Here is a 15,418-nt window from a genome sequence, read left to right as displayed (position 1 = left end):
TTTTCTTTTTGGATTTGGACTTACAAGGAAGAAACAAAAACTTAAGCACGTATATTTTCATTTTTATATATTTCAGGTTTAATGACGATTAGAATAAATATATTCGTATATAAACCTGGTAGAAAAGGGAAACGTAGGGCCCACAGGTTATCCCCACCACATTATTCGCCATATTAAACCCATCAGGCCATCACCATTACCAACATACTTCCAAACTCAACATTCAATCCCACTTACTTTTAATCTTCAATCCTAAACCACTCTTAACACCCAATTCATCGTCAATCAACAAACCAATTTCCTCAAAAATCCCCAATCAATTCAATCCTAAAATCGGACCAACACTCCTCCATTTGCCCTTTTCCTTTTTTCCTGTTTCGGCCATGCTCCCCACACTACATTGAGCAGGAATCCGTAGCTCTGGATTCTCTCACATCCAGGGCTCTTATTCCTCCCTAATTGCCATGGGGAATGCCAATGGGAGGGAGGAGAGCGGCAGCGACACCCAATCCGTCGTCGAGGACTCCGCCACCGCGCAGGTTAGCATGGCCGATCAGGATGGGGTGCACGCCCACTCTCCCCCTTCTAGTCCTAGGGCTTCTCAGTCGCCTCTCATGTTCAGACCTCAGGTCAATTCTCTTGATTTCTTTCCCTTTTAGATTATCCACAAAAATTGCCTTGTTTTTACGATTCTTGTGATTCAATGCGTTGGGGATTTCTTCTTTATTTCATTAGATTGATTGTGTGAAGATTGTATTTTTTGGGTTTAGGTTTAGGTGGAATGTGTAGTATTCAGTGGTATTTCGGATTGTTCTATAATTTTGGTGTGTGCATGAATGACTGTTGCATTACCTGCACTAGATCCAAGTTCTTACAAGGGGATCCAAGTTCTTACAAGGGGGAACTGTATAGGTTGTTTAATTCAGTAGGGCACTATTCGTTTAATTGGATGGTATGGTATGGAAAGTTCACATGGATTTTTTGCTACAAATATCTTATGCTATCTTGATTAAATTCAGATGCCAGTGGTTCCTCTGCAAAGACCTGATGAGCTGAACATCCCTAGTCCTTCATGGATGCAGACTAGCTCAGGTTATGAGGATCTGTATAATGAGCAAGGCATTCCAACTATGATTACATGGAGCTACGGAGGCAAGGAAGTCTTTGTGGAGGGGTCATGGGATGGCTGGAAGTCAAGGTTATTGCTTTTCTATTTAGTTCTTGAATCTATTTACTTGATTAGTTCTTCAATAAAGAACACATTTTAGATCGTCTTCGACAGGAAGCCTTTGCAAAGATCGGGGAAAGACTTCACCATCATGAAGGTACTTCCATCGGGAGTTTACCAGTACAGGTTTCTCGTAGATGGACAATGGAGGCATTCCCTAGATCTGCCTTGCGAGCAGGATGATTCAGGAAATACTTATAACGTTTTAGATCTGCAGGTAACATTTATTTAATCCTTTAAATACTGTCATTTTGCTCTACATGAAAGCTATTACCTCTATATTTGTTCTTAGAATAGGGAAGAAGTACAAGTTACTTTATTTTGTTGTTACTCTCTAGCACTGTGGGTGAGCAGGCTAAAAGGCTTTAAATCCCTGATGCTTTTCTCTTTCTTTTCTATGTTTTCTCTTTCTTTTCTATGTTTGCTTGTTTTGGGTCACACATGATAGTTATATATTATAAGTTGATGGGCACAATGATATTGAAAGTTTGTTGGATCAATTGTCTTGGTAATGAATGTGTAAAACCACATCATTGTCATGAGTATGACTAAATTAATACTCTAGGGTGGCGTCCGGTTGCCATCACTAATATCATGAGACTATCCATCTAGGATTAAGTTGTGGGATTATTTTAGTTAGAGGGGAGAGGCTATGACTAATTATTATGAGACTATCCATCTAGGATTAAGTTGTGGGGGATACATATTTAATCATGAGATTTAGTTTTGCCAACCGAACACCCCCTAGGAATTCCACTCTCAATAGTATAAAACACGTTTGTCTGGCTTGTCGAATAAGTTTGTCTAGAAGATTAAATCTGATATATGATCAGTTTGCATATCTGGAAAAACTAAAGTCAATATAAATGTGCTTGACTATTGATATGCAGGCTAATATCTAGTTTCTCAAAGTAAGAATGTAGTATGATGTAATGCCAGACTGCTTTTCAACTGTGAGAGGATTTAGTCATGGAACAATTTTTAATTATGACTATTAAATTGTTGGGTTGTTACGGTTTTTGTTGCTGCTGTTATTCTTGCATAGAAACTGTGGCAACTTGAAACATAATGAAGAATCAATGATTTCCAGAGGACCCTCAGGACATCTCTACATATGTTATCGATTGTTTTGGAAATATGCGTGGCTGCAATGCTTATTGACTCTTCTAACTCATGCTTCAGGATTATGTTCCAGAAGATATCGATAGCATTTCTGGTTTTGAACCGCCTCAATCACCAGACTCTAGCTATAACAATACTCAACTTGGTCAAGAGGATTTTGGAAAGGAACCACCAATGGTTCCACCACATCTAAATTTGACATTATTGAATGCACCATCACCCCAGATGGAGATTCCGCCTCCTTACTCGAGACCGCAGCATGTAGTGCTAAACCATCTTTACATGCATAGAGATAGGAACCGCCCATCTGTCGTGGCACTAGGTTCTACAAATCGCTTCCTTTCCAAATACGTTACGGTGGTACTTTACAAGTCCATACAGAGGTAAAGATTTGTGCCATATCTTTAAGCCTTGATTTCTCAATGTACTTGATAACAATCAGAGATACATGTCGGTAAATTGCTTATGTTGGATTGAAAAAATAGCCATACGAGGAATATTTAAAAATCTATTTTCACGTGCAATTACTTGAGCTTTGTTTCTCACTTGCAATCTATCTTCTTTGCTTGGTATTGCTGTGGAGTTAATTCTGGAAGGAAAAAATATGATCCAATTTCCGCACTTGTGTACTTTTCATAGATTACAAACTTCTCAGTGTACGAGTGGAATGAAAAGCCTCTTTCTTGACTCTAATTCATAACAATTCTCATCACTAATATATCTGCTACAATCAAATTTGAAAAAGATATATTAACTCAAAAATAAAGAACAGAATCATATTTCCAAGTAGTCGCATTCAGCTTCGTGGTCGTATTGGAACAAAACTTGGGAGTAGTATTTCATTGGGACATTTGGTTTATAAGGCAGTATTACAAAGAAAGGCCGAAGCAACTTGTAGAAAAATAAATTAACGAGTATATTATCATCCATATTAAGAACTGACTATAGCAATTTGTTCCAAAGTTGCTATATACTTCAACGGAAAACAGGGCAGCCAGGGACAATAATTCCCGGCGCGGTTGGGCAGGAAGCGAGCGGGCAGTGGTCGGGCTCCGACCCCCACCACTTGACATTCTTGCCCCCATTTTGCAGTGCGAAAAACAAGAGAACCCCCATGAAAGCCGTCCCGGCATCTAGTGCAGCTGATAAAACGTAGTTGTAACGTTGCCACCACGTTCTTCTATATTTGAAGACGAAGTAGTTGAATATGGTGCCCGTCAGGATCCAGCTAGCGATGTTGGTGGGCGTGGCTGGTGGCATTCCGGCAAAACCGTAGGAGATGACCGGAATGTTAATGAGGGGTATCCACTTGTTATTTGGGTACATTTTGCTCAACAACCATACCGGTACTGGCAACACTGCTCCAACCAGGAACAACCACACCAGGTTCCGATACAGGCCTCCTGCTCCGAAAAGCCTCTCGGGCCCAATCAGACCCCAGATCACCGACGCATCAAAGGTTACACGGAACTTGGGGCACGTCCATGGGCTCTCCGGGTGCAATGACTCGATATCACAGATGTTTTCAATGTTTTCCAACATCCACCATGCAACTCCCAGGTTCACCGTCCCGGAAACTAGTGTTCCAACCAGCTGAGCCCAGAACATGCTCCGTGGTGGGATCTTCATGTAGTGGCCGAGTTTGAGATCCGCGAGGAAGGAGAGAGCATGGACTGTGCTGATTCGTCCGTATATCTTGAATAGCAGATTTGCAATGGGTTTTCCTGGAAGGATGTATCCGATGATGAACTGCGCGATTATGTCGTATCCAGGTTGCTGCAATCATTTGATAAAAAACAAAGTTAGTTGAGGATAATAGAGTGCAAGGTTCTGATTAAATCTTTCTTTACCTGGTTTGTGGTGGCTTGAATGACTCCAATGGGGAGGGTGACGACCCAAGCCAAGGCGAACGCGAAGAGCATCCCCCACCAGGGAAGCTGCACGACATCTTTCCAGACAAACGACAACAATAAAGATAACACGATGCTGCCAACTAGTAGGACCATGAACCACCACTGAGGAACTTGCTTGTAGCTTTGCATCAGCTTTGTATGAATGTCCGCTTTCGCGTTCTTCACTGCAGCTTTACTTTGCTTCCAGATATCACTGCCCAACACAAAACACCTCTAGTTATGAAACCATCAACAAAGACATCAATATATGCATCACCAATGAGTTGCAACCGAACCTGCCATGAAACAGCGCTACATGGGTGAGTGTGGCTGTGAACCTCGCGAATCCTGATCCAATCGAGAGGGCAAACAGAGGGCTAAGGTAGAGCTTGCTATACTTTTCATAGGCAGATATATTTAGATCAAACTGTGGGGTCAAGATCTTAGTAGTATCATATTTATGCCCACTCGAAGTAAACAGCTGGTTCGAAAATATAGGGAACTTGCGCGCATCAAAGGTATTGAACTTCCAGTAACAGACGGGGACAATGACATATATGAACATGATGAAGCCAACCATGACATTCAGGATAGAGGAAAAGGGTGTCACCAATGGACTGCCATGGTAGGCCGAAATCCCAGCCCAGTCGAGGGTGAATGCACCCACACCCAGGCCATGGTAACCCGAGCCAATCTGCTGAGCAGTGATGCTGCGAGGCCACACCCAACACACCCAAGAGAAGAATGTCAGGATCTGAAACAGGTATCCCGGGAATAAGTAGTAGATGAAACTTGCTGCCATGCAGATTAGGAAAAATCGCATCCTCGTCATCCCCATCGACTTAGACTCCCTCTCGTGTAGGGCCCTGTTACAAATGGTCGAATTCAAGCTCAGGAGACACACAACATAGCGAAAAAGCAAGATTCGTAACGTGAATTTCTCCATTTAGTCAGCTGTTTTTGTGATGAAGAATGAAAGCTGATAAATTGAAAGAGAAATGAATCAAAGAAACATGTTTTGTTACCTAAACAAGGAAACTTGGGCAACATTAATCAAAGAAACATGTTTTGTTACCTAAACAAGGAAACTTGGGCAACATTGGAAGGCCACCACATCTCAACTGGATCTACCAAGTATTTCCTGAGCATCCCAGCCCATCCATATCCCACCATCTGAGTGGTCAAGACTATCAAAAGAGCACAGAGGAAATTCAGTGTCTGCTTGTAATAGCCCTTCATGACAGTAACGGCGCCAATGGAGTAGGCGTCGCCACCGCCCTGAGAGACACCGCAATTGGCTATAACCGTGATAATGACATGCTCCTTTATGTTGAAGGGGCCCGGGTTGAGGCTGAAACGCCACCTCCCGAGCAGAGTGTACTCCTTGTTCGGGAGAGTGGCGGCCATGAACTTCCCGAGGGGGAGCACCGCAATCTGCATGAGGATGGCGGAGATGGAGAGTGGCTGAGTTCGGTAGATGAAGAAGGTATTGAAGAATATGAGGAGTGCGCAGGAGGAGACGCCCAGCACCCATGCACGGAATGTCATCACCGGGAGAGTCGGGTCGTCGGTCTCCGGGACCACCAGCGCCACCTCCTCCACGGAGCATCTCTCTGCCTCATTGCCATTGGCGTTGGTGGCGGAATCGGTCACCATTGATGGCTTTTATGGTATTGGCTTCTGATATATTTGTGTTTATACTGAGATATGGAGTATATATATAGGCCAATATTGAAGGGTCAGACGGGTCCATTAAATATACACTTTTAGATTTGGTTGTTATAGGATTTAATTAATTTTATTAATTAAAATAGTTACTGTACTACTTAAAGATAAGTAAAGATAAAAGTAGTCATTTTCATTATTTCACTTTTACTGCAAAATCATAATTGGCTGGTATATTATCAAGCCATTGACAACAACGTCATGAGTTATTTGTGAAGTGAGCAAATTCAGAAGCTAGTTTGAGCTTCTAATCATGAATTACTCTTATTTTATGACCATTCACTACCAGTTATGACTATGGTTTTTAGACTTCTTAGTTCACGAGTTTCCGGGATTTTACAAAAAATAATACTACTATAGTATATAATTCCATATGAAGGTAACTACGTTTATATTTTTATCCTTATATATGTACTCCTATTTTGTTAACAGAACTAAAACAAGGCATGAATGTAAGACTCTAGCTATTTTTTCTGGGATATACTATAATTATTTATGTCATTAATATAACAGATGAAGTGTTTACGTAAATTCGCCGAAAATTATGTGTCTGTTAAATTCTTATCTAATGATTTTTTAAAATGAATTATTTGAGATTTATCAAAAAATGCACGTTATGATTTATTAGAAGGAAAAATGTGTGAAAAGAAAGTGTCAGTGACAGTCCATATCTCCAATGATCATATATAGGAGGATATTAAGTGAATTAATTCTATGTGAAAAGATATTTGACAATAATATGACCAAATATATTTGTAATTTAATGATTAAAATGATTAGTGTTATCAAGTGATAAGTGTAATTAAATGAGCCATTAATGGTAGTGGCGGAAGGTTTGATACTTTTGAAGTGGAGAGCGCTCGTGTTTTTTTTGGTTCCGACACGCTCTGATTCATGGAATCTATGTGGGACCCAATGGGGAAGCGCCACGTAGGACTAATAGTCCGTGGTGTACATGAGCAAACTGCCGGATTGTTTGACGCCGTTAGTGCGATCTTCAGTAAACCAGCAGATTTAGTAACTATTGCCGTCTGAATTCGTGCGTAGAGCTTGTGTTCATCGCGTGGCTGGTTTAAACCTCACATATTGCTCATCCGCCACTTCACTTTCCCTTTTTTGAATCTTTTTTGTTGGACTTTCAAAGTTTATCATAATGATTTTCGGTTTCGAGATTTAATTGGAAACATTAGTAGGATATGAGGTGCTTCAAAATGAGGTGCTTCAAAAAAGTCCACTGAGCATTAAATGTTGATTCATTTCTTCCTTTTTTTTCCTGGATTTAATTGTGAATTTTAATAGGATTATTAATATCAATTCAACTTCAAATTCTCAGATAATATCTCCAATGGCTTTAGGCCAGCAATAGCCTAGCCAAAAACTCCTCCTGCTACATTATTAGGACAAGAAACCCCTCCTGTCATATCACCAGGACAAGAAACTGGACAAGCAATAGCCTAGTCATAGGCTAGCAAAATTTAAAAAAACAAATAAATTACAATCACGCAAAATACGGAATTAAATTTACGACACAGATACGGAAAAATGCAATAATTTAATATAAATTAAAAAAAGTACATCCAAAAAAAAAATTACATAATTAAAATTAAAAAAAAATCTATCGCCGTGCAGTCCTCCGCGCCCACAACTCTTCAATTAAATCCTTTTGAAGTTGAATATGAGCATCCACTTGGCGCATGTCGGTATGTGCCTTGAGGCGGCCGACTTCATCGTGAGGTACCCCCATTCGCACGTTGGGGGTGGCAACGCCGTGGCTTGGACCGACTGCATCAGCATCGTCATTGGCCCAACTAGTCAGTTGTACACCTTCATCTTCGACTATCATGTTTTGCATGATAATACATGCGTACTTTATATTAGCAATGCACTCGACATGCCACAAACACGTTGGACCCCTAACTGCTGCCCATCGAGCCTGGAGCACACCAAATGCCCGCTCCACGTCCTTGCGCGCCGACTCCTGCCATTCCGCAAAGTAGGCCTTCCTTTCATCAGCTGTGCATCTGATCGTCTTCACAAAGACGGGCTGCCACCTAGGGTATATCCCATCCGCCAAGTAGTAGCCCATATCATGTTGGTTGCCGTTGGTGACAAAACTAATGGTCGGACCGACGCCCTGGTACTGCTCGTTGAAAAAGAGCGACGAGTTGAGGACATTGTGGTTGTTGTTCGACCCGGCTACCTCAAAATAGGCATGTCAAATCCACAACCGGTAATCAGCTACGGCTTCGAGGATCATTGTGGGATTCTTTCCCTTGTAGCCAGTCGTGTAGAACCCTTTCCAGGCGGCGGGACAGTTCTTCCACTCCCAATGCATACAATCTATGCTGCCCAACATCCACGGGAACCCATGCTTCTCCCCGTGCGTCTGCATCAGATCCTGGCAGTCTTCGGGACTAGGGTTTCGAAGATACTAATCACCGAATATTTCAATGACGCCCCACAGAAATACTTCAGACAATCCAGGGCAGTCGTCTCACCGATGTGGAGGTACTCGTCCCACATGTCTGCCGCGCCTCCATAGACCAACTGCCTGATTGCCGCAGTGCACTTTTGTATAGGTGTGTGGTCGGGTCTGCCAGCCGCATCGTACCTGAACCGGAAACACCTATATCGACGCTCTAAAGCGTCAACGATACGCATAAACAGTGGTCTACTCATCCTAAAACGCCGCCTGAAATGGTTGGCCCTAAACCGCTGCTCCAGAGCGAAGTAGTCTTCATATAGCCGCTGATGTGCAGCGATGTGATCCCAATCAACCACAGCTCGGCGGTGGACAATGGGTCGAGGTACCGCCGGCTGCTGCGGCTGCAAGGCCCTTTGTATCAGCCGATTTATCTAGCGGGACATATGCATCCAACTCTTCGTTCAATCGTCGTTCGAACTCCTCAGCATCCCCACCACTACCACCATCACTTCTACCACCACTACTCATTTCGCGATATTGCTCTTGTACAGAAATTAAGAGAGAGAGAAACTCGTTAACACAAGTGGTGTGAATGAAAATGACGTTAAAATCGCGTATATATATAGTTTCGAAAAAAAGATTAGCGCTCGCCGATCGAGATACCACAATGGCGGTTAGCGGATCGGCTAGCGAATCGACTAGCGCCCGTGAATCGGCGAGGGCTAGCCGATTCGCTCGCCGATTTCGCGCTGGCCGGTCACAATGATCGGCTAGCGGACCGGCCAGCGCGCGCGGAGCGGCTAGCCGACCCGCTACCCACCATCGGAGATACTCTGAACCTAAACAAAAAGCCCACAAACTTCATAGGATTGACCCGAAACTACCTCAATCCCAATAAAATTGGCTCGAACAAAGTTAATTTACCCAACCCAAAAATAGACTTATAAGAAATTATGGATATTGGTACCTAAAATCATACTACTATTTAGTATTTTGCCAAATTTTGGTACTCTCGCGAATTTAAAAGTGATGGATATCCCTAAAATTTTGAATTATTTTAGGAAAGAGAAAGTGATTCCCCTAATTGAATTGGAACAATAACCGTGTGATTTCATATAACTCAATGTCAAAATTGCCCTTTTCATATTTAATATTAATAGAAAAAGAGGGATTTATTCTAAGATTATAAAATTGTGTGGCCCATATTAAGGACCCGTTCAGTTTGAATGAAATGTGTTGCTCCAGTTTTAAAACAGACCCAGAATTGGGGATGGGTGGCCCACCATACATGAATAGAATAGGATGTTTGGTGAATTAGATTTGAGCGTGTTTTCTACTAGTTAAAATAATGTGATTTAAGTGTAGTGACAAAATTACCCCTCATCACTTCCCATTCCCAGATTTCACGCTGAAACCCCAATCTACCGCTGCAATCCCCAATCCCACCGATGGTGTAGGAGCAGCTGATCATCCGCGACACCAAGCGTGCCCACACCGACTGGGTCACCGCCATCGCCACCCCAATCTCGTCACCAAGGAGGACCGCACCTACGGCGTCGCCCTCCGCCGCCTCACCGGCCACTCTCACTTCGTCCAAAACGTCGTCCTCTCCTCCGACGGCCAGTTCGCCCTCTCCGGCTCATGGGACAGCGAACTCTGCCTCTGGGACCTCGCTGCCGAAACATCCTCGCATCCAAAGACACAGATGAATGCGTCGATTTTGGGCGTGCAATTCAATTTTGGGAGGGCAAATCCGTCTATTCACCATCGACTCCTTCCAATTCTGGGCTCCCCAGAAATAAAAACCATTCATTTGTTATGTTTTAAAAATGGTCCATTTCGCATGAACATGCGGGCCGTAGCTCCAATCTTTGGCTTGGCGGAAATATATCTTAGAAAGTGAACATCAGTATTTGGGCAGATTTGGAGGCATATCTGACCATATCTGTGAAACTGAACGGGTCCTAAGTTATTTTGTTATTATAGAAGGTATGAGTTATCATATAATCACATTGCTACATCTATATACATTAAGTTGGGCAGCTACGAAATTACGCTACAAAATAAAGACATAAAAGTATATTGATAATAAAGAGTATAGTTAAATTGAAGATAGGATGAAAGCTCCAGTATTATATTATAATAACTAGATCAACCCAAAAACCAACAAAAGGGGGAAAATGTGAGTTTTAACGTTAACATGTGTCTTTATCGTCTAAAGAAGTTGTAGTAGAAGCGCTAGCTCATAATAATTGTTATAATAGTAGTATACGTAATCTTTATAATAGTCGTAGACATAATGTTCAAACAGAAGGCAGAAGTACTAAAAGGATCACCACTATTGCAATTAGGCCATGGTACATCACTAATCGAGTCATTGGGGAGTATAAGATCTTTTATTTGCAGACAACATCTTTTCCCCAAATCCTCTTCTAGATCGAGATTAAAACATATTCAAATGTCAAGTGATTCGAGTCGTGAACAACCGTTAAGGATGAGTTCAAGTCCTTCATTTCCCATCCAATGTGCAAAAACTTGAAGATGTTGTAGATTAGGCATGCTTTTGCTGATTGCAAAATCATACAGATTTCGGCAGTGGCAGATCCAGACTTTTAGATTGTGGGTGCGAATTTTATGTAAAATACTCATTCCATCCCATAATAAATGGCATACTTAGATAATGGATGTTAAGGAAATGTTATTTTATGTGTTAAGTAGAGAAAGAAAAATATATTTATATTAATGTGATAGAAAATAACATCTTACAATAATATTCAATTTTAAAGTAATTTCGCAACATAATTGAACACTGAACTTAGTGTTCGTATCACATAAAAAACAGCTAATATAACCATAGAAAAAAAAATGTAACTAATTAAATTTCTGAATTCATACTAAAATCTTAAAATGATAATTAAAAATAAAATAAAATGCAACTACCAATATCTAAAACAAAAAATAGGAAAAAAAAAACAAATTCATACACTGATATTAAAATATAAATGAGATACTATAATAAATAATAAAATATAGTACTGCCTAATACTCACAAATTAAACTTAAAATTTGGAAACATATAAACTAAGTACTAGTACCTAAATTATATAAAAACATAAAAAAGCCTTTAAAGCTGAATATTGAACTAAAAGAGTTAAACATGAAAGGATGAACAAGCGGATATTCCATGATGGAGAATCGAACTCGGGTGAATCCCACGGGGAAGTGCCACAGCTACCACTAGAGCACTTGTCCATTATATAATTTCTACATAAATTGTACATTAATAACATATTATTTTGGGGGTACAGTTGTACCCACTTGTTCTTAGCTCTATACGCCACTGTCTCCAATTAAACACTTTAACCAATAACGCCTAAAACCCCGTGCCGGTTAAGCAATGTGTCATCTTAGCCGAGACGGAGAGAGTAGTGTTTAATCATCTTTGGGAAAGATTTAGGAAGGATTTGGGCAATCATTAGGAGAGAGAGAGAGTTCAAAGGCTAGATGAAATATGAAGTGACTGGGACATTAATTGATTTCACCTTGAAATCTCGCACCCTCAATTTGGGAAGAACCGCTTAAATTTGCAAAATGACTCTTTTACCCTTCAGATGCAACATAATTAAGAAACGATGTAACTCGGGTTTATGGAATAATCACCACACATCTCAATATCTAACGCCCAGATTGGTAGGATGTTAGATCTAGAAGAGTATAGGGAGTATAGTGCTCCCCTATATTTTTGTATGCATTTACTTATTATTATTCTTGGAACTAAATCTAAACCAGTACGGTTTCTGAATAACAAAGTTTTTCTCGAACACCTCTTAGGGACAAGGGCGGAGGGAGGGTGGGGCCAGGGGGGCCCATGGTCCCCCCACTAATTTTTTAAAAAACTTAAGGGTATTTTAGTAATTTCACATTAATTATAATTTATAACATATATAATATTAAAGATACATTTCAGCAAAATTATCCTTCATCCATTCACGAATAGGAGTCTCGTTTTTCTATTTTAGTCCGTCCGCGAATAGGAGTCTCGGTTCACTTTTACCCAGTAATAGGGTCTCACCTTCTATTAACGCATTCCACTCACATTTCATTTAAAACTAATATATACAAGTGAGACCCTTATTCCACTAACTTTTTTCCACCCACTTTTCTTAACATTTCTTAAAACCCGTGCCGCCCATAAATGGGACTCCTAATGGCGGACGGAGGGAGTACTCTAAAAATCATTTTCTCTTAATTAGTTTTCTCCTTCTGCCGCCATTCTACTCCTTCTTCAGTGTAATCTGAAATCTAGTTATATAAAACTAGGTACTCCCTCCGTCCCATGTTACTCGCACTTTTCATTTTAGGCCGTAAATTTGAGATTGATTTTTTAGTGTAATTAAATTAGAATTTTAAATGTAATGAGACATCACTTTATAAAGGACTTCTTAACTTAATCTAACATATTAATTAAATGCATTAATTCTAACTTAAACTATAAATAGTATAAAGAGTTTGTGACGTGCCGAAAAGTAAAAGTGCGAGTAACATGGGACGGAGGGAGTATATTTTAAAACTCAAATATAATTAAATTGATTTTTCTACATGTGTTGTTTTTTGTTTGGCTGCAACAGTTATATAAATTGAGACCTAAATAATCATATTCAAGCTCTAAATTGGTACACATAAAATTCAAATGGGAAGAAAGAAGATAGCTTATGTAATTCAATGGCTACGGCGGTTCTGTGTTGGAATTCTTTAACCCCTATTTTTAATTTGATGTGTATGTATTAATACTTTTACACTATTTGATTTGTGACAGCAACATTTTAGATTTGAGCATATTGTATATTTTGTTTACTCTTTATTCTTTTAGTTGTAAAGCATAAGATGAACTTTATCCTTTTTTGTGTATGATTTATATTTTGCAAACTTAATCAGTGTTGACTATTTTTCTAGGTATATGGATCGTTATTTCAAGAAACTTTCTTCCGTTGATTCTTCATCAATTGAATGATTGCTTAGTTTCTTATATGGAAAATGATGTGTTTGTTAAAGTTACAAATGAAACTATTATGCAGTAATTTCAGAAGATGAAGAATAGAAGACGTATGATTTGATTGCATTTAACTTTACATTTTGAACTTTATAATTTAATTTATGTAATTTCTTTTTAAGTTTAATTTTGGACCCCCCATGATGAAATTTCTGGTTCCGCCACTGCTTAGGGATATATGTAATCAAACCACATAGGCACCGATTCAGTTCAATAACAAAACTCACACCTTCAAGTAATTAATTACCAAAATCTAGGATATAGGTTTATTAGGTTACAAAAAATCTGCACATGTTTGATAAGTCCAAGAATTGTATTTATTAACAATGTATGCCTATGCTATACATTGAGATTGGAAAATACCAATCACCAAGACTTCGTCATAGACTCATAGCAATACAGACATTTGATGTACTTTCATTTTGCACACTCTTAATATGAACAACAGCTTCAAGTACAGATATTTGATGTAGTACCATGTAATAAGGACGTATGAGGAAGCTCGTGATCTAAACAAAAACCGCCATGCCACCATAGGTTGGTGCAAGTTGCGGTACAAAAACATTTGTTGCAGTACCCTTAAGTTTCGCAACTTGCTTTACAAAAACATTTGATGTATTGCCATGAATCTTAAATGTATTATACAAATTTGACCATAAATGTGCATGACTTTTGCAAGGAGGATTGCTAGCTAACTGCAACACAAAATGTGATATATAAAATTGAGAACACATGATAATGGGGAAGGTGAGAGAATGTTACAACTTGATATATTCATTGGTGTATCTAGTGTAGAACAAGGGGTACAGCTGTACCCCTTGCCTTAACCATATATTGTAATGCTATTATAATGAAACCGTTGTAGTCCTGTGGTAGAAAGCCACTTAGTCTACAAAGAGACCCAAGTTTGACTCCCGGTTGCGCCAGGGCTTCTCACAGTTATATTTTCTTACATTTCTTTGTTCTTCATCTTATTTTGAAGAATGCCTATTTTCTCCATTCTATTTTGAAGATTGCCTATTTGCCTTCTTATTCGATTCAACTACATATTCCTTTTAATTTTGCTGACTTTACTATTTTTTAGTTGTATTTTAATTTTACTCCTTTTAACTTGTAGTTATATTCTATAGGAGACTTAAGTATTTTGCTGTAATTAATTTATATTACTTACTATTTTGAAGTAATTATATTTCTACTTGTTTTGTAATTACTACATTTTTACTATATAAGACTTGTAAGTATTTAACATATACTTCATCCGTCCCATAAGAATATGCACTTTGAATTATGCACGAGTTTTAATGCATAATTAGTAAAGTAAGAAAGAGGTAGAGAAAAAAAGTAGTTAAAGTATTGTTAGTGGAGAAAATGGGTCTCACCTCATTATAGAGAAGAGAATTTCCAAAATTAGAAAGTGCATATTCTTGTAGGACATGCTAAAAAATAAAGAGTGCATATTCTTGTGGGATGGAGGGTGTACTTAGTTATGAATAACTAAATTTTTCTTAAATAATTTTAATTTTTTTTATTATATTCCTATTAATAAAATTCACAAATATTTTATCAATTGTTTAGTTATGGAGTATATTTTTTATTTTTTTTTCAAAAATAGCTTTACTTTGTATGAATAATTTATGATCAAAAGATTTACTAGTATTTTATTTAACAAAATGAAATAAAAATGATCGATCAAATTTTAAAGGTCTAAGGTAATGAAAATATTGTACCCCCGAATTAAAAATCGTGGATACGCCACTGATCGGAGATAGAAAAGGTGGGTGTAAGTATTAAAGTAGAGGTATAAAGAAAGATGAATATTTTAATAAGAGTGAGAAAAAGTGGTTGAGTGTATTAATTGGAGAGGGAAAGTTTCCAAAAAAGGAAATTTGTCATCTTAGTTGGGACAAACTAAAAAGGAAAACGTGTCATCTTAAGTGGGACGGTGGGAGTAGTTGCATTTTACACCGCCGATTCAC

The 15,418-nt window shown here is 39.0% G+C and overlaps 2 protein-coding genes across 2 annotated transcripts; one reads left to right on the top strand and one right to left on the bottom strand.

Annotated features, from left to right (window-relative positions):
* Positions 1-213: 213 nt before the first annotated feature.
* LOC125190579 (SNF1-related protein kinase regulatory subunit beta-2) lies at positions 214-2,874 on the top strand. The gene is made up of 4 exons (XM_048087909.2): positions 214-629; positions 1,020-1,198; positions 1,283-1,445; positions 2,411-2,874. The coding sequence occupies exons 1-4, from the start codon at positions 465-467 to the stop codon at positions 2,735-2,737; spliced, it is 834 nt and encodes a 277-aa protein (XP_047943866.1). The 5' UTR covers positions 214-464; the 3' UTR covers positions 2,738-2,874.
* A 238-nt stretch (positions 2,875-3,112) lies between these two features.
* On the bottom strand, positions 3,113-5,903 carry OPT3 (oligopeptide transporter). Its single transcript, XM_048087177.2, has 4 exons — positions 5,318-5,903; positions 4,539-5,108; positions 4,201-4,456; positions 3,113-4,126 (listed from the first exon to the last, which is right to left on the bottom strand). Exons 1-4 carry the CDS (start codon positions 5,896-5,898, stop codon positions 3,326-3,328), a joined length of 2,208 nt encoding a protein of 735 aa, XP_047943134.1. The 5' UTR covers positions 5,899-5,903; the 3' UTR covers positions 3,113-3,325.
* Between the last annotated feature and the right edge of the window lie 9,515 nt (positions 5,904-15,418).

Source organism: Salvia hispanica, chromosome 5, assembly GCF_029641045.1.
Source record: "Salvia hispanica isolate PSC_SH4W2 chromosome 5, Shi_PSC_v1, whole genome shotgun sequence".
Lineage (NCBI taxonomy): Eukaryota > Viridiplantae > Streptophyta > Magnoliopsida > Lamiales > Lamiaceae > Salvia > Salvia hispanica.
Note: the sequence above shows the minus strand (reverse complement) of the source record. Positions and strands in the feature narration are given on the sequence as shown.

What these genes read in the sequence shown, in the direction of transcription:
- OPT3 (XM_048087177.2), bottom strand. Translation starts at nt 5,898, where the DNA reads ATGGTGACCGATTCCGCCACCAACGCCAATGGCAATGAGGCAGAGAGA. An exon ending in GCCCAAGTTTCCTTGTTTAG is followed by an intron (nt 5,109 to 5,317) that starts GTAACAAAACAT and finishes CATTTGTAACAG; the next exon opens with GGCCCTACACGAGAGGGAGT. An exon ending in TTCAAGCCACCACAAACCAG is followed by an intron (nt 4,127 to 4,200) that starts GTAAAGAAAGAT and finishes AAATGATTGCAG; the next exon opens with CAACCTGGATACGACATAAT.
- LOC125190579 (XM_048087909.2), top strand. Translation starts at nt 465, where the DNA reads ATGGGGAATGCCAATGGGAGGGAGGAGAGCGGCAGCGACACCCAATCC. An exon ending in CTCTCATGTTCAGACCTCAG is followed by an intron (nt 630 to 1,019) that starts GTCAATTCTCTT and finishes GATTAAATTCAG; the next exon opens with ATGCCAGTGGTTCCTCTGCA. An exon ending in ATAACGTTTTAGATCTGCAG is followed by an intron (nt 1,446 to 2,410) that starts GTAACATTTATT and finishes CTCATGCTTCAG; the next exon opens with GATTATGTTCCAGAAGATAT.